Raw genomic sequence first — 26975 nt, forward strand, 5'->3', positions numbered from 1 at the left:
GCAACCCATTCTCACTGGTGGCAGGTAGTAGGCAATTCCACCGGGGTCAAGAAAAGCTCGGGAAGAACTCAGCTCCTGAGGTCTCCAGTAACCTCTTCCATTCTTGGTAAAATACAGCCATGCCTCGTCCTTCTCAATACTCATGAAAGTCTACGGTTCTCGGTTCTCTCCCTGTGCTATTCTTAGGTTTCTGATGCCTGAAGCTTCAGGATATCAAGTTTCCTTAGGCTGAGAGAGGACTGTGAACCTCTCTGAGCATTCAAATCTTTCTTCTCTTTGAAGAGCAGAAAGCCCTCTCTACAACTGTGCCTGTTCAAGGATTTTTCAGAAATGCAGCAGAACAGCTCCTGCTCTGGAAACTGTTAATTGTTCCCCAAAATGTGATTCATTTCTGAGTGATTGTTTTAAGATAGTTGGTCTGTTGCCTCGGTTCTAATTACATTTCTCATGTCAATTAATTAAAACCATGCTAAATGAAATACCAGTTTTTATTTAAAGTTTAGGGGGAAAGAAATCATGGGACACAATTAGATGTTACCAGACGTGATCTCAGCAGGTTTTCAATTATTCTATGTATAATAGTTCCCTAATTCAATACAAAGCTGTAATTAAGAATGTAATTAACTTCTGGCATTCTACTGATGTCATACACCATAGGAACACATAATGAGCTACAGTTTTTGGTGCAGAATCCGTAATGGATTGGTCTGTTTCATTGAGAACGAATTAGGTACATAAAAATAATTTACTATGGGAACTCAGCCAACATAATGGTCACATTTTAAAAAAAAAACCAAGCAGAGTATAAAACAAGAGTCAATAAACTTTGTCCTGTAAAGGACAATCCGGCCAGAACCCAAATCTGCACCTGGCACCCACGGCATGGAACTGGTGGACTTACCTTCATACCTAAGAGCTCACTGGCTGTATCCACACAGCTCTCAAACAGGTCTGGGGATCGGCAAGAAGCACAGCATGCTTTGCAGATGTATCTCCTTATGATCTGGACGTGGGCAGCCTGTCTGAGTAGGAATAGCAGCAAATTAAGCTGCCTGATGTTGTTTTGGTGATATACTGAGCTGTTCTATGTACACAGCAGACAGTCTCATGTGCTTTGCAGATCATCTTCCAGACTTCAATGAAGCAGAGCACCTAGGTTCACTGTCTGCATTAAAATTCTGGATTTCAGTCTGGGTTTTATAATATACCACGATGCATCCAATCTCTGTGATACCACACCACTCACTGAACGGATGAGAAACCCTCCAGGTCACTTCTGCTTATTGAAGGAAAGCTTGTGCTTCTGAGACAGTCTGTACCGCTGCGCTGCCTAAGCCAAATATTTCTGTTCTCAGTTACAATTATTTGAACACCATCATTTCCTTAGATTTTATTTCTTTTTAAACTGGATGACATTTACAGTGGGGAAAAAGTGAGAGAATAAGGTAAGTTTCCTGAGGAAACTACAACAGGTTCCAGAAACAAGCCATGAGAACTACAAACAACTGGTCTATGTTCACACAGTGAAAACAAAAGAGCTTACAAAATATTTTTTTCTTTCAAGTAAAGCCCTCTTGCAAGAGGGATATGAGGATAAAAGCCTGATATATCAGCTAAGGAATCTCCTGCACTGCAGTTTGCTGGTGATGTGTAAGTAAATAGATGAAAACATAATCATGTAAGGGACTGACAGGCACTCTAGGATATCCAGGAACTCTGCAGACATTGAACACACTTGTCCAGGTCTTTTAAAAAAAAAAAAAAAAAACCAAAAAAATCCCAGGATACTGTTTTTCTCTCTCTTTACACACTTAATATTTCCCCCTCTTTTGGAAAAAAAAAGCTGAAGTAATTAATGGACTGTCTTATTACTATAGTTCTGCTACCTACCGAAGGAAATTACCACTTCGATATTCAAAGAACAAGGTTTTATTTTGTGCGCTGACTGTAAGAACTTCTTAACACAGCAGACAAAGCATTCTCAAAACGTTAACCACTACATTTTAACATCAAATAGATTCTCCCTACTTCACTCTTAATAGCTTAATTAGTAGGAATATTTACAAAGATCTTAAAGGCATTCGGACTGCTCTGTTGTAGAAGCCTCAAAAATTTCTTAAATGTAGATAAAAAATGCACATCAGAGCAAAAACTGGGAGAGGTTCTCACTGTATTTTTATCAATCACACAGGTCGGTACCATTTTTGACCTTGAACGCGCTCAGCCTTTCCTGTAAGGTGTTGAAACCTCATTCCTTGACAGCAGCAAAGAACTTCTAGGAGATGCTATAGCATCTGAAATCATGCAGTGTGATACAATGGAATGCAATAAAGTAGGAAGTGATAAACGTGTGCACAGATTGATGACATTAAATCTACGCATTTAGATTAGCTTCTCCTTCAGCCCTTCCTATAATCAAGTTCAGAAGTCAGATCTCAGATGGTCTCAATCACTATGCAGTGTTGTCTTTCAGGCATAGAACTTGGTCCTCCTCTTCTTATATAAGGTAGTTCCTGAATAACTGTTGTAAAATAAGTCAAAGTCTGTTTCATGACTAACTCAGTTGCTGTAAGTAACTTCATTTCTCTGAAAACTAACTGCACGTTTTTGAGATAGCGTTCTTGTCTACAGTGATCACACAGGGCACTGGCACGCAAAAAAGACCAACGCTTATATTTAACCAAGGCCATCCTCAAACTGCCAGAAAAGGAGCTGCACCTTCGAGGAGGGGTGAATAGGGCAGGTGACCCTAAACCGACCATTAGAGGAATCCATCCCATGTATGTCATACTCTGTATAAATTGAGACATCATGAGGGTCTCGCTCTTCTGCGATAGCCAAAATCCAGTGAAGACCTCATCTGTCTGGTTGCTCCTGATCCCAGATCCATGCATCCCTAAATCCATTTCCTGAGCCCAGGTCCCTCCCAGTCATGGACCCATTTGTGTCTGCTCTGCAGCATTTGTGGTGATGTGTTGTCACCGAGAGGTGGGTAGTGGGCGTCATCTCATATCTGTGTATATTATTACTTCCTAATTATTTTCATTATCATCATTATCACTTCATTAAAGCTGTAGTTCTAGTTGCCAACCCGCAAGTCTCTTTCCTCTCATTTCTCCCTGTGCTTTCCTGAGGGGTTGGGAAGCAGAAGGCATTTTGGAGGATCAACTGCAGTTTTAGCTGCTGAATTTGGCCACGTAGGGCTAAACCGTGACAATAACACATTTCAGTTAGTAATTGCAATCAGATTAAAAGAATCCACTAACTGACCCGCTGAAAGATAACAAAGAATTATTACAGAACACCAACATTAACTGAACTTTAAGGTAGGAAATCCCTGCACTGTATTAGCTGCGAGTTCAATACCAAGACTACCGACCTTGGCAAGATCAAGCCTTGAGTTGCAGCTTTGACATCTGTGCTGCCACAGGGTCCAACTCCTTTCAATCCCAGCTTCTCAAGCTACGCCCTTATCATTTTTCACGCAGGTCAATAAAGTTACACGGCTAAGAGACAGGAAGTCTCATCATTTATTTGTGTAAGTTTCTGCTGCTCCATCTCAACTGAAAGCCCTCTTATAAAAGCATTTCTAAATCAGAGATATTTCTGAAACAACTCCGAGTACATACAGCAAGTCATAAATGTGGCCACTTGACTGGTTTATAGGGAAGCATTGCTTTGATTTTCTTTTTTTTCCTTGCACTCTGTTCAAAGACCTAATGAAAAGAAGCCAGAAAGTTCCAGGTTCTTCTTGTGTGACCTCTGTGGCTGGTAAATTTTCAAAACATGCACTGCTCCAAGCTGGCTGCATTGCGGGTCCACCACCATCTCCTATAGATGTGCCAGATATCCTAACATCCTTCCACTGAACTAGTCACTTCCATTTTGTTTCCTTACAACTTCATTCTTCTGTGATGAACTGTTAGGCAGTGAAATGGAAACACACATTGACCCATCCTACACCAGGACGTTAATCATGTGAATGTCTCTAATATAAAAATATTCTTGAATGTGTACCTACAGAGCATTTTCTCCAACTAGTTATCACTTACAGACATGTTCAAATGTTAGCCGAGAAACCTCTTAGTTTCCCAAAACATCATTCCATTACACCTGACCCATATGCTGTCTTTACATAATGTTGCTAACACTATCCATTTTTAATCAAAATAGAACTGATCAAATTAATGGCCTTAATTGATAGTAAAGGTTCTTTGAATCTCAAGATTTCTCTTTCAGATCAAAGTGGTACAGAAAGAGTCCGAGTTCAAATCTATTCCCATGTATCCAGGGTCTGTCTTTAGGATTCTTACTCTTTTTCCACAGCTCAAGATGTTGGCACTTCATGAATCAATCTCAAAGGATATTAAAAGCAGCAGGAATAGCCTACAATGAGCCAGAAAGTTCCTTTACAAAAGAGAAGGTTAAGTTTGCCAAGGAAAGCACTAAAAAAGTAATAAGGAAATCCAGACTTAAACTTGATTCATCCCACATACATATGCATTAAGACACAGCCTTTCAGGACATATTATTTCTTCTAAAGAATTTCTGCCTAAGGCTGACAGACTGGACAGCTGCTCACCATTTCTTTACCATTATGTATAACCCTATGCGTTAATTCAAGACAATATTTAACTGTTGCACTGAATTACCAGAATTTTGATAAACTTTTTATGCAGATTATCATACTGTACAGAACGCTTCAGAAATACTGATACACTTACTCACGCAATGCTTTCCCGGAACAGAATTTTCTATGATTTTAAAGGGTGAAGTGCAGCACAGCAAAATTAATAACTACATTCTCAGAAGCATCTGCTAATACAGACGCCCAGTTTAGAAAACCAGTGGCCCAATCTTCCAGAGAATACAGTATTAGTATATATTCTGAGCAAATCTCTTGCTCAAGTTAAGCATAGCTATAAAAATATATGAAAGCATAACAAAAAAAATGCCATTTTTTTTTCCCCCGAAGTGTAGCACAGGAACAAAACCAGACTATAATTACAGAATAGAAATCCCCAGAGTAATATTCCTTTTTATCTTTCTATAACCTTTCACGATATCCAAGCTAACCTGCAAACTTAGGCAGCATGTCTGGCTACAGCAAGGAAAGATAAAGGAGGGATTGGGAAAAGGAGTCCTGAACACCAAGGGAAGTTTCTGAGTGGTAACATAAGATGCCCAGAACCAGATATCCTCTGGGCATCTTCCTTCTGTAGTTCGCATTTGACTCGTGAGGACAATATTGTGGCTTTTGAAGGGCTATTAAAAATATGTTCTATGATGCTGTCGCCAACACAGAGCGTGAGAAACAGTGACAGCCACCGAGGCTGTTTATAGTCAAAACTGCCAAAGGTCCTCTCTGCATAGATTCAGAAGTTAAACTCACACTGAGCCCGTTACATCTACACACCTTCCAGCGTCTGTAACAAATGAAGCAGAAGTTCACAGACAATAACCTCCTTCAGTACAAAAACTGGGATTTTTTTCCGCCCCGGAAGCTATCCATCCTCTGTAGGAAAGGAGACAGCAGTAGATAACCACCTGTTCCTTAACCCTTGTCATGCCCTGAGATTGCTTCCTCCTCCTCTTCTGCATGTGTGCAAGAGCCTCTGCGGCTCCACAGCTTTTGCCCTGGAAACTGGGTCCACGAGGGCTTACGTTAAAGAGGAACACACCCAAGAAAATCCGTATGCGGCTTTGCTGTCTGAGACGCAGCGTTCTCCACAAAGACAGCATCTCAGAATAACGCTGCTGCCACCCTCTCAATTCTGCATTCAGAACAGACTAAACCAAATTTTCAGACTCTGAGGTCTGGCAACTTTGAATAGACTTTTCAAGGAATTAGACCAAAAGCTATATCGCTTCAAAAATATTTTTATTTTCATTTTATGTGCCTTTTTTTTTAATGCAGGGACACGTTTGCAGGAGTTATCTGCAGTCCTGAATCTTACTCAGTAAAAATGAATGCTAGCATTCATACATCATCACTTCAGAAAGAGATATTAAGGCACCATCCATCTTTGCCTCTAAATGAAAATTACAGGATTTAATTCAACTGGTGCTGCTCATGGAAATTATCCTATCTGGCTAGAACTCAAGATTTCTAGCTAGCTTTGTTCTCAGAAACAACTGAGCCACTTCACAGAGGCTTTCCCAAATCAGTCAGAAAAACGCAGCATGGAAAACTTCAGCTATAACTGTTACAGCTTGAGAAAGTCCCGTTTAAATGGTTATTATAGTGAAAAGGTTTGAACGTTTAATCTAGGACTGATTTTCTGATATACAGGTATCTGCCACTTTAAGGCAGAAAACTGTGATTAAACTCATGTTTTAAACAAATGATTCAGACAGAAGAAAAAAAATCCTCTCAATTTTACTGCACTTCCCCAACTTCTTTTTCAATATAACACTGATCCACTAGGAAATATCACATATGCAACGAATTAGACCATAGACCTTTCATCTCAAACTGCTTTGAAATGCTGCTTCGTAAACCCAGCAGAGTTCATTTTTCCAATGAAGAAAGATTTCTTCACTAAGTCTTCACATTGTGAGTGTACCATGTGGTTTGCATTTTCTGTTTCTTCGAAGCAGTTTCCCAAAGGCTTACACTGTTTGATTTCAGTTTCAGTTAAGAGGAGCTAAAATCTGAGGTGCAGTGAGAAATTCAAAACTACAAGGTATGGGAGGGGTCATATTCACCCTGTACTCACGTAGAGTGCTCTTTACTTTTGCGCCATGTTGGTTTTATATTGACATTTCAATTCTATACTAAGTACATTCATTCAAAGTTAATTGGAAATTAATACAATCATAGGCTGGCAACACTCAACTCGCCTTTTAAGTGTGTGGAAGGTCAAATGACATATATTAGAGTAACAGCTTTGGATAACCAAATCCACAAAACAGAGGACAGGTAACAGAAAAGGGAACTTTCCAGCTATGTCCTTTCACATTTAATGCATAGAAATACTAAGTGATGTGTTTCATCTATTTTCAAGCTTGGGGGATTTTTCTGTTGTGTGTGTACAACTTCAGCCACTCACAACTAGACTCATCTACGTAAGTGAAGTACCTAAAAGTGGACCTTACTTGTCCAAGACTTCAATGGTGGAAGAATAAAGGCCCTTTTGGAATCAAGACATGACAGCTATCGGAATCACTCTCTGGAAGCACTGCTTCCTTTTCCATGATCATAGGAACACATTTCTTATTTTCACAACAGTCTACAGTCATAAAATAATGTACTACAAAAAGTCAAGAGAAATGAATACACACTGGTGAACCAAGGCTTCAGTTTGACACACTCTTAACTGGTAAGTAAAGGGAGTACCTGCAAGAGCCACAACGGACAAGAAAGGTCAGAACTTTCCTGAAGTTTAAGTGGGCTTGGACAACTGTTAGTTTGATTCAATACAGAAAGTTGAGAAATCCATTTCAGGGTCCAGGTCAGGAGCGAAAATTTTATAGGTGCTCAGAGCGGTAGATTCAACTACAACTTTATATATCTATGCCACTATCAAAAGTGGATCCTTTTCCTCTCCCTAAATAAAACAAAACCAAAACAATATACTCTCCAAATAAGCTAGTTCCATTTTGTGACTTTCCTGGACAAAATCACCTGAAGGCATGATTCTTCCTCAAACCAGTTCTGACATTACTGCATTCCATGACCACATTTAAATGTCATCTGATGATTCCTATTAAAGTGCCACAGTTTCATCACTACAGCTAATTTAATTCTAAATGAATTTTCAAAACCAAGACTAAAGTTCAATGGAAGCCTGAAGCTCTGAGGACTTGTGAAGCTTGGAACCTGAAATATAGTCATATCCAACTCTAAGCTGTGAAATAACCAAGGCAACACCATGAATCTATGGTCCTTTGAACAACTGTATAGTGTAATAAAGTAAGACCTTCCAGGTGGACATTGCACTGTAGGTGTTTTCAGACCAGTGTTTGTCTTTCAAGACCAGTAAGCACCATCCTTTTATCTCCAAACTGCTTGTGACACTCCAAAGGAAAATCAAAGTATACTAATTGCACTGTGCCACACACAATTGAGAAACGTTCCTTCTACTATCTTGCTGACATTCTAAAGCACAACAGATTAGTCATATTTTCATACTTATTCCATACACTAATGTGCACCTCCAGTGAATTGCTGAGTACCATCAACCATCACATGGTACTGGTCTTGTGTTGGAGTGGTTTTTTTCCCTGAATAAAAGGTGAAACAGTAATGTGAATTAATTATTACTATCTAATCCGTTGCAGATGCTCTTGTAAAAAAACTCGCGCTATTATGCCAAAGAAAAAATATTTTTCCACCCATATTATAATAACAAAAAGGTAATCAATAGCTACAGTCACCTCCATCTTACAGATCAACAAACTAAATCCGAGAGGTTACCTAAGCTTTCACATTTGCAATATGGCTAAAGAAAGAGTTAAAGAAAACAGGAGAAAAGAGGAAACTCTACTTACAATTTCTTGTTCTTATTAAAAAAATCCCATTTCTCACCAAGATGGAACGACACCAGAGCATGCTAAACCAGTATATGGGAAGAGTTCTGTATTTCTGAATTCTTTTAACAGATTTCTTTCAGAAATTGCCAATGGGATGATTATGGACAACATAAGCACAAAGGCATTTGAAACAGTATGAGCTCAATAATGTGTCTCATAAAAGACTTCTTTTGAATGCCTACAGGATGGAAAATACAACGATCAGTCACCCTGCCAAATAAAACACTTTTTTTTTCTTTTTAAATAGCAAGCTTTGTGATCTAACAGACTAAGATTCAAAGAGATACAATACAGACATACCAGGATAGACACATGAGGTCAGTCAAGAATAATCACAAACTTATGTAATGTCGCATCGGCTTTTCCAAGAGGACCACACTTCACCTCTTCTCCTTTGGCTATTGGTGCCAAAGTGTGTCACACAAAAATTCACTGAGCGAGCATTTTATAGCACAGATGCTGTCTCCAGAAAAAGTGGAGTCCTTTCTAATTATGCTACATATACTCCATATGACTCAAGTCCAAATCCAAAATTACAGCTACACGTGCAGAGAAGCATCTTTTCCAACTCAACAGTTCAATACTGCACACCTGGAGCTGTGAAACACAGCATCAAGTTTCAAAGTAGCCCCCAGATAAGCAAAGCGGGTAAAAAAATCAATCCTAAATTAAAATCATCATTAAAAATGCAGAAATACGAAGAACAACAGCCTGAAGTTACTAGGAAATATAACAGAAGTAGAATACAAATTGTTCCTCTACAAGTCGCCTTCCCTGGAAGTGTTTAAGGGACGGGTGGACAAGGTGCTGAGGGGCATGGATTAGGAATTGTTAGGAATAGTTGGACTTGACGACCCAGTGGGTCCCTTCCAACCTAGTGATTCTATGACTCTAAGTTTCTACATAAGATCTGTTGCAAAACTGAAGCCCTCCTGAGTTTTCAGGCTAATACCAGTCAGAAGCAGGTATTCACCCCCACTAAGGGGCAGCCAAATTTAATCTCCCTCTTCCTTGATGTTCTGATCAGCAAAAATTAACAGGTACTGAGAAGTCAATACTATATTACCTTCTCCACAGTAGGTATTTCTTGTATTTGCTCCTCTTTATCTCATGCCAGCAGAGCAATAAGCCATTCGATTCTGCAGAGCAGAAACAAATATTCTGGACTTTCTTACAGAGATATGAAATTAAAAAGAAAAATATCACCACATCAAGTCATGCAAAACCGAATCAGATTTAAAAGAGAAAAGATGGCTACAGCGTAATTACTTTCTCCCCCGGCACGCACACACCATCAGCCAAGCAAACAACCGGAGATGAGAGCACAGGCAGCAAACACACCGTAGCAGCCCAGTAAACACAGGCCACTGGGCAGTCAGCTTTCACTGCCTCCACGCCAGTCTAATGGCGTTGTACAACGACTGACAGAGTAATTCAGCTGCAGACAACAAGAATTAAGATCATTAATTAAACCAGAAAACAGTTAGGCCTGTCTTCATACCTACAGATGGCAAAAGGAAGATTCGACCCGATTACCATGAGCACTGGAGCAGGAGACATTGCAGCAGACCTGCACCCCCCATCCAACTCCCTTTCTCCTCTTTGATACACCACATTACTACTACAGGAATGCATTTTGCATCCTAGGCTGTGACAAAAAAAAGCACATACTCTAGCAGCTGTGTATTTCTATGTCCATTTATGCCCGAGCCCTTTTTTCCATCAGTTCATGACCAAAATCCATACATGCTCCCCAATATGTTTCTGCTAACTTGTCACTCCAGTTACAGCCCCAACTTCCCAGGACATTCCCTTACCTAGCCTTGACCTTTCCTCAGTATTTTTCTCCCAAGGTTCTCATCTTCCTGCAAACCCTCATCCTCACTTTTTCCTCCACACCACCTTCCACACCACTTTCCACACCTACCCCAATTAGACCTATTCCTGCTTACCCAGAAGCCCGACTCTCCCTCTCACTTGTCCTCACATTCTTGTCCGTACTTTCCTGCCCCATTCTCCTTTTGCCCACTTCTCTCCCCATCTTAAGATCCAGCTTTGCCCTCTCTATTCCAACCAGGCAGTTTCCCCTTCCAGGAATCACCCCTGCACTTAGGGAAGGTGATGGAGCACAGAGAGCACAAGGATGGACACTGTCCCTACCAACACCTCTTACGTTTTGCCCAGGTGAGACTTCAGCAATGAAGATCTGCAACTGCAAGGAACACAGAGCTCATCCTGACATGCCGTACGCCCCCTGCATAGCAATTTTCGTAGAATTTAGCTCTAAGGACACATCAAGTCTTTCCTTGTCATAAGCAAATTCATTCTTTCAAACATTGCTCACTTGACATCCCATCAAATCAACCGTGGACTGTTTTCTCAGCAATCTCACACGTCTCCTCCTGGGAGGTTTCATTGGGGTATCAGTGCTTCTCAAAGAAGAGGTCAGCAACTATTTCCAAACAAAGGAAAATTCAGTTTCCCTCGCCTCCACTGGCTCTGTTCTTGTAAACTGCTGAACTGTTGGCTGAAGTTTTGGAGAAGAAAAAATGTATTTGATCTGAGGCAGATATTCAGCATGGAATATTTTAGCTGAAACAGTTAATGGTCAGGGAATTTATAAGAAACTAAAGCCAAACTCTTTTAACAGCAATTCTCATAAGAAGCAGCGCTACCAGTCCTGTTGGTAAAACTAGTGGAAGAAAGTTAGATTTGAGGCTTTTCCCGTTTTGCTGGGGGGTGGTGGTGATCATGTGTATTTGGTTTGACTTCAGGAAATTGTTTTATCTTAAGTCTCAAAATTGCATTCTACTTGAATGAGGAAACAGTGATACATTAAGGTAAGCCTCCCTTTTAGTTGTTCAAAATGATACAGAATCGGCAAAACGAGGAAAAAAACACCACCCAATACAGAAATCAAAGCTGCGTAGTTTACCAAGTGCCTCATGTTCTCTAACCTTTCAGTGTTTAATATCCTGCACTGGATATATAATGTAAGCAACTCCCATAACAATCTCTTTTTTCACTATCGTGTCCCATGAACAAATTAAAGCCATACCGCTGCAAGCGCTAAGCTGTCTGCAGTATCGGACTATCTAAGCCACATCCCTCCCCCACGTGGGCCCATCCTTTTTTGCTTATACAAGCAGTCAGATGATCTCAAGGTGATGCAAAGTTACCCCTTATAAAAAAATAAATTAAAAAGGTATTTTAAGTGCTCCATCTTCCTGAAGCAGCTTACAGAGGAATTAGAGGCTTGCCAAAGTTGGCTCAAAAAGAGAATTGCTCAGTTTGGGAGAGGGCAGAAACCTGGCAGCGTCATTTTACATTGGCTCAAGCTGCTGAGGAAATGCACCCTCAGGCAATACAACTGGTTGAAAAACGGAATTTCACAAGGCCAGAAAGGAACATTTTTGAAGTTTACTTTCATTCTCAATCAAAAGAAAAAAAAAAAATTAAATTGTCACGTAAAGTCAAAACGCTTTTCAAAAGTAATTTGGAATGATAATTCTTTCCACGGCGGTTACAAAAAACTGGTTCATGTTTTTAATATCAAAACAATATTATCAAAAAATACTAATGATTTGCTCCATAGAGAATCTATCAGTTTGTATTTGAATATATTTACTAGAAGTCAAAATGCTAGTTTTACATGAAATAGCTAACATTACGAAACACCTAATTATCTACAGAAATTCCAGATGCAAGCACAATTTAAAAAGTAAACTGTTCTGTGAATTTCATCGGTTTCGAACATACTTTGAAATGAAGAACTGCCGAGTTGAAAAATTTTTATCAAGTAGAAAAATACAGCAATTACATAAATAAAACAACATCGGAAGTATTGGGAGATGTATTTCAACACCTCTATTCTGACTGCATGTTGCAGTTAATGAGCAGAATCTAGCGGACCAACCCCTCTGTTGCATCAATGTTATGGGGTATCAGCTTACCTTTTACTTACTTAAGATTTCCTCTTCATGCACGAAGAACCCGACTTTTAGATGTGCTCAGGAGACCATTAAGGATTTGTTCCATCCAAAAGCACAAACTTGTTTCAAAGTCTTTTTTTTCATAATTAGGCAAGCTTCCCCCCTTTCACATTCTTATTTAACTTCAAAGCTTTCCTATAGATGTCAAATTCCCAACCGCTGTTTTGGGGCTCAGTATTTGCTTCGTATTATTGAAAAGGGCAATTCACCGACTGCCTCCCCTTGCAGCAGCTTTGTGCTTTCTGATCTTAAAGAGGAACATACAACTAAAAGCACCAAATGCAGAAATTCTCCTAGCATCAAACATTCATGTATTTATCATAAAAGTTTTTATTATTTCAAACTGTCCTTCCACAAAATTGTAGAGATTATATAACCATTGTAGAAGAAAACTGAAAAACGTTACGTGAGAAGAAACAATTAACAAAAGGCATTTGATTTTGCAGGTGACACCTGTAACACTAGCAGATGACAAGAATAGATTAAATTCTTACTGCAGCATATAATAAAAGAGCAGTCCACTTAAGGAGAGTCATATAGCTGTTTACATCTGCCCAGCTGCTAAAACTGCACAGCTGTAAGAGAACACTTCCGATAATGGCAGTGGAACTACAATTAATACCCCCTCTCTTTTATTCAAGAAAAGGAAGTGCCAGAAAAGGTTGTCTCCGAGCAGAAAGTTACTGACCCAAGATGTCAGTGATGTAACAGTAAGACATTAGCACATTTCTTAAGTGTAGTGGCAAAGAACCACTTAGTCAAAACGTACTCCCCTAAAGAAAAGTTCACCTAATTGACCAGCGCTGCAAAGACGCCTGCAATTTTAGTGATGGGGATGACACTTTGTTTATGGAATTCAAGCTCAACAGATTAATATGCTTTAAAACAGCAAAGAAAACAGAAGAGTAGACTCACTGGGTCATTTCGCTAGATGGAGCCGAAAAGAAAAATGTTGACCTGAGGCTGTGTATTGACCCAAAAAACATGAACAAATAGATAAAGGAGAGAGTATTTCCATTTGCTAACTAAAACAGACACAGGCACTACTGAACTGAAATTATTTCTAAAGCTAGATGCATCCGCAGGCTTTCACCAGATACCTCTAAGTGAGGAGACTGCAGAAGCTATGAACTTTCAATGCACCATTTGTCCGTCCCTGTTTCAAAGGGGTCACATCTGTCACTAGAGCCTGAGCCAGTCCACAGAACACAAAACAGTACAACTGCTTGAAGAGCTGAACACTGTGAAACTGTTTTGCTAGGGTACTGAGTCTGTAAGGAAGACGGAATAAAATACAGAGGACTCAGGCCTGTAAGAGCAAGTCAGGAAGAGTTTCGACTAGACAAAAGCAAGTTTTCTGGCCACAAAGTTATCGCTTATCACTATAAAAGACAGAGCACCCAAATTTCAGCCAAGCACATTAACAACTTAAAACATCGCAGAATATTATCTGTATTTGTATCACTGTAGTGTTTCCTTCTTAAGAAAATAAAAAGGTCCTACTCAAAGTGGCCAAGCCAGGACCAAGCCTTGCACTGATGAAACAACAATCACAGCGAATGAGAGACAGGGAGAGAAAGAAAGAAATGACTAACACCAGGAAGACAGCGGTATTCCTGGAAGGAGAGGCAAGGTCCAATGCCTGCTACGCAGCTTCTCTTTCACTAAGTCCAATCTCCTCTTTGGTGTCGAATCTACCTTGCATACAGTAAACGCCTCCTTCCAACTGGGAGACGAGTCTTATTTTAAATCACCTACAGTATGCGCTTACTTCCTCTTACATCCTCAGTTTAGCTTTTTAACATCCATATTAGATGATTTTCTCTCCTTACACACTTCGGTTCTTTCAACTTGTTGCCATTTTACTTCTACGTCTTTTATCATAATATGCCTTTTGTCTCTCACGACTAGCTAGGACACATCTAGCCGAGCCTGCCAGATGTGAACTGCTGCCAAAATCTCAGTGTGTCAGCACAAACCCGCATGCAGCATATGAGAGTAACTCAAAGAATTTACCAAAGAGAACCAGAATTCAGGACAAGAAGTCCCTGATGCTTCTTCAATGGTGGGATCGTACTCTGAAGATTTCAAGCGTTCATGTATTTGTCTCTTGACTAACTGCCCTAAACAGGTGCGACCCTAAGCACAGTCACAAACAGCTCAGGGATATTTACTGCAGAGGGGCATTACCTTGAAAACTCTACCCAGGAAAGTTTGTATACCAACACTTTTAGCAAATTCACAGATTTTTCTAGCTATTCCTTCCGAGCCACCTTTCCAGGGGCACTGAACTTTGGCAGCAGCGTGTAAGAACAGCGCAGATCCCAGTTCTCAATGAATTTCCCATCCTTTCATCTCAGTGAACCTAGTTTGTCAATAATGCTGTGCTGTTTATTACTTCATTACTTTCATACAAATAGTTTCCCAAATCAAGAGCCAGATTTATGCATCAGAAAAGCAATTACAGCTATGACATCTTATATCACACAGTCACGTATTCAGAAGCATGCTTATAATACAACTCCTGGGTATTGTACTAGGTAAGTACAGTGTCTAATAAACTCTAAGATCTACTACTGAATATGAAAACAAAGTAAATTAGAATATTAATAGCGCTATCTCCATCTTGAAATTGTTATAGCCCAAAGAGAGATTAGCCACTTCTAAAACTCCATGCAGCTATAATTTAACATAATGCAAGTCCCTGCTGTGTTCTTATTTAGCACTAACGTGATGAAATCGAGGAAAAAGAAAATCTAGACGCTGTATAGAAAACCAGGGTATGCCATGCTATTGGACTCTCAAAGTAAGATACAAAGAACCTCACTGCTCAAAGAATTTAAATTCAGAATGAAACAATATTGAAAATCAAGGTACTCAGTTTCTACGCCAGAATAACTAAAACGAGCAGGTACAGCACGACTGTGGTATAAACAAGAGCAGAACCAAAGCAGGTGCTGCACCAACCTTCAGATGCACAACTGCGTTTGTGGTCAAGTACTCCTTAAGTACCTAAAATTCCAGTAACTTCATGCACCTTTAATATCTGCTCACATCCACTGCTTCCTTGCACACGCGTTTCTTCTGCAAATGAATCAATGCTCTAGCTTAAACTCCTTAAACTCTTTTTCAGGGCTCACTAGTTTCTGTATTTCCAGTTTCTGTGATTCTTGTTCTAGTTCACAGTCAACACGCAACTGAAGATTGCCAGTTATCTACACATTATCATAAAGATAATCTGTATGCTTGGGTTTGCATTTATGTTCTGATTCAAGAAAATATTTTTAGGGGAAAAAAAAAGAAAAAAAATATCTTTCTTCAAACTCAGGAATCACTCCCTCGGCTATAAAGAGGCTTAAGCACACGTATTAGCACTTGGCTGAAAAGAGGTCATTTCTTGAGAGGAATGCATATACACTTGGGATTTACTTATGCAAATACGATTTTACACATCTCCGCCGAGGGAACAGACACACAAACACCACTATGTAAAACGTGCGCCTGTACCTACCTATATGCAAGAGCACTTTTGCACATTGGCTTTTTATACATCCTGGTCTGGCTAGAGGCATGGCTTAAATGAAATGCCAAGTTTCTTTCTTGAGATTGAACGAATTAACATTATTAGCCAGATAATAACCACAGCATAATGGCACGCTGAAGCCTAAGGCAACATTTCAGGAGAATTTTCTTAGAAATTCTGGTCTGATAAGAGATGCTAATGAGTTCAGAGAAGTAAATATAGGTCTTTAAATAGCAAATGACAACTTGTCTATAATAGTAAGTTTCTCAGCACATTTACAAACGTTTTCGCTTACGAGCTATAAAGTGACTTTCATTTAGTTGGACTTCAGCTCTCAAGAACAATCGCTATCCTAACACGCCAACAAAAAGAGTGCAAATACACAAGGGGAGCACAAATGAAATGCTTGTTAAGGCCTCACAAGGAAACCACACAAACACCTGATTTAATAAGTTTAATTAACCGGCTCTTTTCTAAGTCATACGGTGCCCAGCAATGCTGAGAGGCAAATTCCCTGCTCAGAAGCTCCGCTTTTCTTCCCTGAAGGAAAGTAATCTTCTCAAAGAGCAGAGCCCAGAAGCCCCAGCAGCTGCTGTAGCGGTGGGAGCTGTGCCACTGCTCCTGACTTTTTTACGGCACAGCAGAGGCTACGCTGACCCAGGTTCCAGCAGAAGAAATGCCTTATAATATGCGGCTGGGTTGTTTATAACCTCTCACCGTAGCACTTTCGCTCCGTAACCTACGTATTTCTCTTATAAAAATATTTTCAAATAGAAAATGCCCATACATCAGCTCCTGACTCAATACATAAAGTGTAATACAAAGTCTTACTGGAGAAGATGCATTTGGGGTTGTCAAAGCTGCCTGGCAGAAGGGACGCTGCCCACTAAGATGTCAGAGCCCCTCCACGAGTCTCAATCTCAGAGTCTCCAAAAGTGAGCATGAGGCTAATGCCAATCTCACCTCCAGACTGCAGCGACCAAAACAGAAACACGGATTTTAGACTCTTTACATCAGCACTTTCAAAGCACGTCGAGTCACTGAGATGTCCATTAATTTTAATGCACTATATTAAGATGAGCGGCATTAAGAGGCCACGCAATTTCCTGCCAAGTACTTTGTTTTGCCCATCGCTTGCAGTCCCTTTATGAATTGCTACCGATTCTGCCCTCGCTTCGCTCTGGAGATACTCCTGTCTATCTGACAGCTGCCTCTACAATCAGCTATCCTGGGAGAGAGGTTGGCAGGACCGGACCAAACCAAACAATGAAGAATCTTTTATTAGTATCCTTCTTATGTCAGTCAAACAGCACCACCGATACCAGCAGGATAAAAGGCAAAATTATATTTTTTATTCCTAGGGATGGCATCAACAGCAAGAATCGCAGAGAGATTAAGTCTCCATCCGTCCCCCCCACCTCCCAACAGGGGAGAAAGAAACGATGTTAAAAAATACCCCCACGTATCACGGTCTGAGCAAGAAAACATCAAGTGTGGAGGCACGGCAGTCACCTACAGCCCTGCAGGGACACCTCCCTTTCCACCGGGCAGGATGTGCATCCCCGCATCAGTTCAAAGGGACTGCGACCGCAGAAGTTCAACGATGGGGGGGAAACAAACCAACGAACCCACAACAGACGGTTCCAACGACCCCCGTGCAGAGCCCCGGCGCTCCGGCGGGCGCGGGGCGCGCCTCCCCGCACAAGCCCGGCAGAGGATGCTCTGCCCGAACAGCCGCCGCAGCTCCCGCCGCCCCCCAAAGCCCATCCTCAGCTCGGACTAGGACAGAGGAGCCTCCTCGAACACAAAGATGCATTCGTAAACACCCTCAGCGTTCAGGCAGAAGGAAAGGAAACTTTGCCCGTTTCTCTTTTTGGCCAAAGGCAGGCTCGCAGGGTTCGCGAAGGCACGCGAGGAAAAAGGAGGAGGAGGAGGAAGAGAGAGGGGTTTTTTAAAGCAGCGGGGAGACAGAGGCAGGGTGGAAGGAGAAGGAAGGAGCGGCTCACCTCGGCAGAGCAGCGCCCCGAGCAGCGCCCCGAGCAGCGCCCCCGCCATGCCTCGGGGGCTCGGCCGGCGCCGCTACCTCCGCCCGCCCATCGCCCGCACCGGGGCGCCGGGACGGCCAACCCAGAAACTTTGCCGAGCGCGGCGCGTGCGGCGGGGCTGGCGGGTGGCCCGAGCGGCGCTGGGCCGGGCCGGTCCGCTCGAGCTCGGCGCGCCCCGCGCTCCCCCTGCCTTTATCCGCGCCGCCGCGCGCGCAGTTTCCCACGGCGGGAGGGGGGGCGGGGAGCGATGCTGCTCCCTGGTGCTCAGCCCACCCCTCGCCGGTGCTGAGTCCACCCCCCTCTCAGTGCTCAGCCCAACCCCTGCCACCGGCAGGTACTGAGACCGCCCCCCCCCCCCCCTTGGTGCTGAAACCGCCCCGTTAGTGCTGAGCCCAACACTCCCCCTTGTGCTGAGCCCACACCCAGGCGCTGAGCCTGCTCCCCTAATGCAGGTGCTGAGCCCACCCCCCTTAGTGCTGAGCCCACACCCCTTAGTGCTGAGCCTGCTCCCTCAACGCAGGTGCTGAGCCCACACATCCCTGTGGTGCTGAGCCTCCACCTCCCTTAGTGCTGCTGAGCCCACACCCTTCTGGTGCTGAGCCCACCACCCTCCGGTGCTGAGTCCCCACCCACATCCTCAGCCTACTCCCCTAATCCTGGTGCTGATCCCCCACAACCTTCTGGTGCTGAGCCCCCACACCCCTCTGGCGCTGAGCCCCCACAACCTTCTGGTGCTGAGCCCCCACAACCTTCTTGTGCTGAGCCCCCACACCCCTCTGGTGCTGAGCCCCCACAACCTTCTGGTGCTGAGCCCCCACAACCTTCTTGTGCTGAGCCCCCACACCCCTCTGGTGCTGAGCCCCCCTCACCCCGGTGCTGAGCCCTCTCCCCCCTTTTGCTAAATCCACCCCCAGATGCTGAGCCCAACCCCCCCCCTCCGTGGTGCTGAGCCCACTTTCCCCGTGCAAAGCAAGTTGCAGGTTAGTAAGAACTGTGTTAAGTATTTTGGTGTAGTGAGTATTGAATACAGGAATCGCCTAAGCAGGGACACAACCCCTACCAGCCTCAAAATCAGAGAATGGTTTGAGGTGGAAGGGACCTTAACAGCCCACCTGGTTCCAATCCGCTGCCACTGGATCAGGTTGCTCAAAGCCCCATTCAACCTGGTCTTGAGCATCTCCAGGGATGGAGCAGCCACAACCTCTCTGGGCAACCTGTTCCACTTAAAATAGTAAGTTTTTTTTTCCCCGATCTGCTGCTTTTTATCCTGAGAAACTGGACTCTGCTCCTTCCGGCAAATACTCACAGCCAGTCCTGTATGGCTGGTTAATCAACCAAAATCGGTGAGGGTCTCTCCATCTGTGGTCAGTTACCGAGACAGATGTCAAAGTTTATCATTAGCTATTACCCTAAACAAAATGAGTAAAACATATTTTGGCTGGTTCTAAAAAGCCTACAGCTTATGCAAGATATTATTCCCAGTTCGAAAAGCCAAGTCAAGAAAGACTACCTTAACGAAGAGTTTTCTGATGACAAACTGCAGAGAACTCTATCAGGAGTAAGCTTTGTACCGTCATGGTTTATGTGATTTTATTTTCAGTAGCAGCTAATTCAACTGGGGGAAAAGCAGAAAGAAAATATCGTATGGATGTAATTTTAACATAATTTTTCTCACAAGAACGGAAAGACGCATTTCTCAGCGCAAAACTCATTCAAAAATGTGTAACAGCTTTAGCCTCTTCTGCTTGATTGTAAATTGTGGTAGACACTACAAACACTTGTTAGACGAGTTTAAATATAAGAATCCAGCCGTCAACAGTAAAACACAGCAGCTAACAAACATTTATGTCCTACACTTGAGTTTGTAGATAATGCATGCTTACAATCCATCTGATTTATTAGAGAAAGCAGATACAGGGAAGACAAATGCTGTTTCTTTCCAAGGCAACTTTTACTAAGGGATCAAAACCCAATCCGATCATCATTCACCAACTACCAACATCTGTCTTCTTTGAATTGTGAAGAAAATTTCAATATGTCATAAATTAGATGGAACATGAGATTATTTGGAAATACTGACAAGTAGGATATATCCTATTTATCAAATCTGAACTGGAGTGTAGGTGTTATTTGCATAACCTTCTCCAAAGGAAGTTTTGGAAGTTGCACATAGAACCCATTGGCAGAGACTTTCATGAATAAGAAGTAGAAGTCAAATAGCAAGGCGATAAATATGGTAAAGAAGTCTGGACAGAATAGGTTTTCCTACAGCTATTCTTGTTGCTTGAAATTTGATTTCTTGTCCTTGTAGGTACAATATTTCAGTACCAGAAATTTCAACAGAAGCCGTGCCTAAGGTGATTTGTTTAGGCCAGTGTGTTTAAGGGAAACTAATGGAATTAAATACACAAATCACACTAAAATTAAAAAAAAAAACCTGCTTTAATTTCTTTCTTAATGAATTTATAATGAAAATATGAGCTGCTGTGAGCAATTTATGGTACCAATACAATTGACACCAAGCACAAAACCAGCAAAGAGGTGTGTGTGCAGGCAAGGGAGAGTGTATATGGAGTGCTGAAAGAGGAAACCTTAACATTGAGATTAAAAAATTTGGAAATCGTCTTTACTTGACTTCGATACTGTCCAAATTATGTCTCTAAACAGGTAAGCAAAGGCACACCCTGGATGTCAAATTATATGTAATCCTGAATCTGTTTGGATTTTTATGTTTTGTTGATCCAGAGTAGTTCTGTGTGCTTAAAGTTAGGTTCTGGAATTTTATTCTTGTTGGTTATTATGCTACTCCTCAGCTGTAATCAAGTAGGTTAGTTTGTAGAAACTATATAGCATTATTTTAATTTGGTCCAAAGAGTTCAATTCTGTTCCCACTGAAGTTTATGGAAATTTTATCCCAAAGTCTAGGCCTTACCCCATCAAAGGGTTTCTCAAGTGAGCAAGGAGAATTGGTCAGGTATTTTTCTTTCCAGTGATTTTTACCAGTGAGTTAGACTTCAGCACATCCTAGTGATGATGTGTCAAGGTATTTGTCTTGAATATAGGGAATGAATAGTATGAATTTCATTTTGAATAGTATGTAACAATTTTGCATAGATTTGGTCATTTTTCTGTTTCTAATTGTAGTAGATATTTCATCATCAGCTACTTCTAATGTAATTACATGATTTTGTTTCTTCGAAGGAATCTCAGGAGTTTAAGTTTTGAAGTCTTATGGGCTCTTGTAATTGGCAAAACTGAAATTTTCAGTCTACTTGGGGCATATTCCCTTCGGTAAGTGTAAAGAAATAAAGAACCTGCTCAGAAACCAAGAGTGACAGTGGGCCAAAGTAGACTTCGTAGGGTCAGTCAGCCTCCTAAAGTTCTCAAAAGTATCATACGGTGTACGTCGGGCAGAAAATGCCGCCTACGTTGAGATCTCTCTTTAAATTTTGCCAGCCATCCTTAAGTCACATGCCAACTCACTGACCCAATATTAAAAAGTGAAAGCAGAAAAAAAGAGTGAAAGCAAAGCATATATTGGCACGTGCAGATAGCAATTAACAGCAGAACTCTCTGCCCTGTAGGCATGCGTTGAGATATTTTGTATGCTTTGTTGATGCGTCTGCTGCATCCATGCGGAAGTTCTGTATAGCAAATACATCACACCAGCATTTCTCAGGTGAAAACACGGTCATATACTTTGGGGAGTAGCATATTGTATAGGTGACTGAGTGTAACCATAGATACCTACAGCTATCCAAATTGCTATTTTTTGTGACAGAGTGAAAGAGCTATGAAGTTGTCCTATACTGAGCACGGGGATGTAGAACCAGAAAACAGTTGACATGCAAGACTTCAGACATTTTTTTCTTAATGTAAATATGTATTTTATAGGACAAAGAATGACCAAATTTTGTGTTATATAGACTTCCAGTAACAAAAGAAAATAAAAAACCTGTCAACCAACCCTAAGTCTGGATGGGAAGTAAAAGTGTGTCTGTCAGAAGGAATTATCTGATAGAACTTTAGAAAACAGATGTTGAGATTGTGATGTTGCCAAGAGTTTAGCACTCATGACATAAGCGAGTATAATAGATATTACAGCCTGTAATCTTTATTTTAATCATTCTGCAATGAAAACTAGTCTTTGACAGTAACACTGTAATTTAGCCAAAAACATAGATTGTCCTTGATATATGTGAGCGGTTTTGGATGTGATCATTTAGCACTGACTATGTCTACTACTTAAAGGCCCATTTAACTTGTTCTCTGTTTTAGCTTGCCATGTATTGTTATCTTTGGCAATATATCATACAAATGACTCTGTCTTTCAGTGTGACCTTAAACAAGTCACCTGTTCTATCCCTCAATGTCCATATGTGTATAATGGGATAATGACATCAAATACTTTCATCAAGTGCATAGGCACAAGGAGGAAAAAACTACATCTATATTCTACCATCTTTAAAATTAATGGAGATAGGTGAAAAAAATAGCTTTCTCACTTAATGTATGCCTCTGTGCTCACTTATTTGTAGTTATTCAGAATTATACTTTGATTAACTCGTTTTCTTTAAATGTAGGATTTTAAATCCCTGGAATGCGATCGTGGCCAGTTCACTGCAAGTGTCCATACCAATACTGCATTCTGCATTGTTCCATGTATACAAGGTTCCAAGAGAAAGAAAGGGAGAACGGTGCACCCCAAATTCTGCCAGAGATCTGAATTCACGTAAAGGAATAGAGTGAAAAAATGTTCAGCCCTCATTTCTTTCCCACCCTTGTACCTGGATGCATTATCATCTTTCTTCTGTCTTCTATACTTTGTTTTGCAGTTAGGAGTATTGCCATTTAAAGTGATTGTATTATACCTTAGTGTCAGCATTTATCCTTGAAATAGAGATATAACTTGTATCTCTCACAGTTACTCATTTGTGCTGCGTGCAGACGGTATGGCACGGGTTTATACTCGGCACATCTGAAATGTAATGGTCTACCAGAGTGCCTGGCATTGTCATCTTTTTGGTTGACAGATGTTTTTAACACGGACTTAGGATCACAATATACCATTATTCACAAAAGGAACCAGCTCACCTGGTCACTGTCATCTTTCCTAGATATACCTGTGACTGTAAGCAATGTACACGACGTGGATCAAACATTTGGGGTGCCATGGGTGCGTTCTCCTTGGTATTAGAGCTGGAGGTATGGCTTTTTTTGACCAAAAGACTATTCTTCAAAATATAATAAAGTATATAAAAAAGCAATAGATATTCAAATTGCTGGTATCAGAGGAATTTAATACGCAGCCTTCCCTCCTACCCTTCACCACTGCTACCAAAATGACGTATATTTTGGTAACAATGGAGGCAAAATACCATGTGGCTAACAATTGGTTTTTATTATCTACTGGTATTTTATTTTCTATTGGTATTTATTATCTACTTCACAGATATTTAGTATAAGGGAAGTATCTGTCCTCTGGCTCCTTGTTTTGCCAAATTTATTAGTGAGAAGCTTCATGGAAGCAGGTTCAGGAAAGCAAATGCAAAGTAATGGGTATATAATTCAAAATAGGACATTTGATAAAAAGCATATAATGATCTGTGAATCTTTTCAACGTTTTAATTTCTGATTGCAAAGGCTTCACCTGACGCATCAGCTTTAGAGAAGTCTTGCTGGATGTTGATTTAATTTTTTGCACTTACATAAAAAAAGATATGCATGCAAAAGCTTCTCCAAATTTTTCAATAACTGAAGTTTTTGAAGAATCTGATCTTTCTTCCTCTGTGCTAAGAATCTCTACGTACTGTCTCTACATACATAGTCAATAGTACTGACTGCACTGAGTCAGACCAAAGGTTCGCCTACCTTGTCTCTAACAGAGTCCCAAAACAGATGCCTTGGGAAGAGTACAAGAGGGCAGGTGAGCAGTGATAGTCCTTTCCCAGGCTCTGAAGATTTGAGGCTCAGAGAATTCCTGAGCCAACAACTGTATCATTGTCTTTGATGGATTTCTCTCCCCTGAATTTTTCCAACTGTTTTTGAACCATTCCATGTTTTTGAGTGTCCACTAATATGGTATCTATTCTGTGGCCAAATACCAGTGTCTTTATACATAATTAATAATGTTGTGTTCCTTAATTTTTTTTTTAATTCTAAAATCACGATAACTATATTATAAGGGTCAGATATTCAAGATATCTTTACTTTGAGTAAATATTCAAATTACCAGTAACTTTTGGTACTGGCAGCATCAAAAACATAAAATGCAAATATATCTTCATCATTTGTGGAAAGCAAATGCGAGCAGAATTTGAATGGAGCCGAGACTAAGTATTTGTTTTCATATAGCAAACACTGAGATCCCTGGCAGTGTTTTCTTTCATCTGTAAAGTTTCTTTTGTGTCTTTGTTTTATTTAAGTATTATAATCTGACTGCACACTTTTGGGAAGAACCAGGATGAACTAATTATGCCCAGGGAAGCTGTGGCTGCCCCATCCCTGGAGGGGTTCCAGGCCAGGTTGGATGGGCCTTGGGCAGCCTGAGCCAGTGGGAGGTGTCCCTGCCCATGGCAGGGGTGGGACTGGATGGGCTCTAAGGTCCCTTCCAACCGAAACAATTCTATGATTCTTCATGTGTATACATTGTGGCATTTACATAAATGAATAATCCTTGCAACAATTCATCTGCAAGTGTGTCTGATCCCTCTTATTCCTTCTTTTGTATTTATATGCATAAAGTAAAATAAATAAAGATATCTTGATAAACTTTATACGTATGTCATAAATCACTCTCTAGTGTGATTTCTGCAATGTGAATTAGTCACTTTAGTATGTACATATTAACTCAAGAAACAAACATTCTTACAGCTATTATACATTTATATACATTTATACACGTTCATAGGAGTTTGCTTTACTACTGCATATTTTGATGTGCTTGAGGTTAAGGCTTCGGAACACTCAGGACACATCTGTTGCAGGTTGAATTCTGCAAAAGGATAGCGGCTTCAAAGCGCTGTGCCCAGGATAAATTGCTGATCCCCGTGAACCCCTTGACATTTGGCTCGAGTTCAACTATTACTTTATACACGTGGTAGCAATTATTAGACGCAACTATTATTAGAGTTGTAGCATTCATCAATCCGGATCTGTGGTAACTGTGAGTGTTCACATTAATAGCAGATCCTCGGACAGGCGGGGTTGAGGTGACAGGAGCCAGGAGGTGCTGAGCTCGGGGTCCCTCGGGACAGGGGATGCTGAGCTCCGGTTCCCTCGGCTGGGGAGGATGCCGAGCTCGGGGTCCCTCGGAAGGAGGATGTTGAGCTGGAGGTCCCCCAGGGATGCTGAGCTTGGGGTCCCTCGGGAGGAGGATGTTGAGCTGGGGGTCCCCCGGGGATGCTGAGCTCGGGGTCCCTCGGGAGGAGGATGTTGAGCTGGGGGTCCCTCGGGAGGAGGATGCCGAGCTCGGGGTCACTTGTGGGGAGAGGGATGCTGAGCTCGGGGTCCCTCGAGGTGGGGAGGATGCTGAGCTCAGGGTCCCGCGGGGGATGATGCCGAGCTCGGGGTCACTTGTGGGGAGCGGGATGCCGAGCTCAGGATCCCTCGGGAGCAGGATGCCGAGCTCAGAGTCTCCGGGGGATGCCGAGCTCGGGGTCCCTCGGTGGGGAGATGCCATATCGGGGTCCCTCGGGGGGAGGATGCCGATCCCGGGGCGCCTCGGGGAAAGGATGCCGAGCTCGGGGTCCCTCGATGGGGAGATGCCATATCGGGGTCCTTCGGGAGCAGGATGCCGAGCCCGGAGTCACTTGTGGGGGGAGGGATGCCGAGCTCGGGGTCTCTCGGGGGAAGGATGCCGATCCCGGGACCCCTCGGGGGAAGGATGCCGATCCCGGGACCCCTCAGGGGGAGGATGCCGATCCCGGGGTCCTCCGGGGGGAGGATCTCGATCCCGGGGTCCCTCGGGGGGGAGGATGCCGATCCCGGGGTCCTCCGGGGGGAGGATCTCGATCCCGGGGTCCCTCGGGGGGAGGATGCCGATCCCGGGGTCCCCCGGGGGGAGGATGCCGAGCTCGGGCGGTCGCAGCGGCAGCAGCGCCCCCTGGCGGCCACCGGGGAAGAGCGGGGGGAGAGCGCCGAGCGGGGATGGCGATGGGTTCTTTGGGCACAACCAGCGTGTTGTCCTCGCTTAATGAACGGAACACGCCGCTTCTGCCGAGCCATTGTCAGTCTAGGATGCGCTATAATTAGCAGAGGTTCTCGTTTAATTACCTAGCATAATAGGACCAGAAATGCTGAATTTCAGCCTTTCATAGAACGACTGCTTTTCAGCGGTCCCCGAGGCTAATTAGGATAATGTTCCAACCTAATGCACGTTCTTTATAAAGAAAACCTTCCCCCCCAAAAAATATAAATTACACTCTTAGAGGAGTATAATAGTTCCAATTGCTTTAGGAGCTGCTTGATTCCCGTGGCCAATAACTGTTGTAAATTGGTGAAGATGCAATTAAATAGTCCTACTTAAAAATTAACAGCAATCTGGAGAGGGGTGGGAACTTCTAGATGTTACTTCTGCCTCTCTTTTTTCCCAGTCAAGTGAAGGAAACTGACCATAAACAGACTTGTAACAACATTTAATAATAAGAATACTGACTCTTGCCTGCTTTGGGATAGATTTGGTTTTCTTTTTAAAAAATAAAATGACTAGGGCACTATTAAACCCTCAGTTTAGGCATCTGATGGATTAAGACAACCATCTACACTGGAACTGGAATGGAACATATGCCTTTGCTGCAGGAACTTTTGCAGCCTCTTGGCACATCTGAAGATGCTACAGCCTTGCTTCTTTCTTCCTGTTTACTTTCAAAAACTTCCTCT

The 26975-nt window shown here is 42.1% G+C and overlaps 1 protein-coding gene across 1 annotated transcript in view; it reads right to left on the bottom strand.

The window, feature by feature from the left end:
• Nucleotides 1-18310, bottom strand: part of TMEM132C (transmembrane protein 132C) — a 215950-nt gene extending 197640 nt beyond the window's left edge. The window contains exon 1 of the mRNA XM_054082172.1: nt 18057-18310. Within this exon, the coding sequence (XP_053938147.1) occupies nt 18057-18105 (49 nt within the window). The 5' untranslated portion in view covers nt 18106-18310. The remainder of the gene's footprint in view (nt 1-18056) is intronic.
• Nucleotides 18311-26975: the final 8665 nt, after the last annotated feature.

The sequence above is a fragment of the Cuculus canorus genome, chromosome 17 (genome assembly GCF_017976375.1).
Source record: "Cuculus canorus isolate bCucCan1 chromosome 17, bCucCan1.pri, whole genome shotgun sequence".
Classification (NCBI taxonomy): Eukaryota; Metazoa; Chordata; class Aves; order Cuculiformes; family Cuculidae; genus Cuculus; species Cuculus canorus.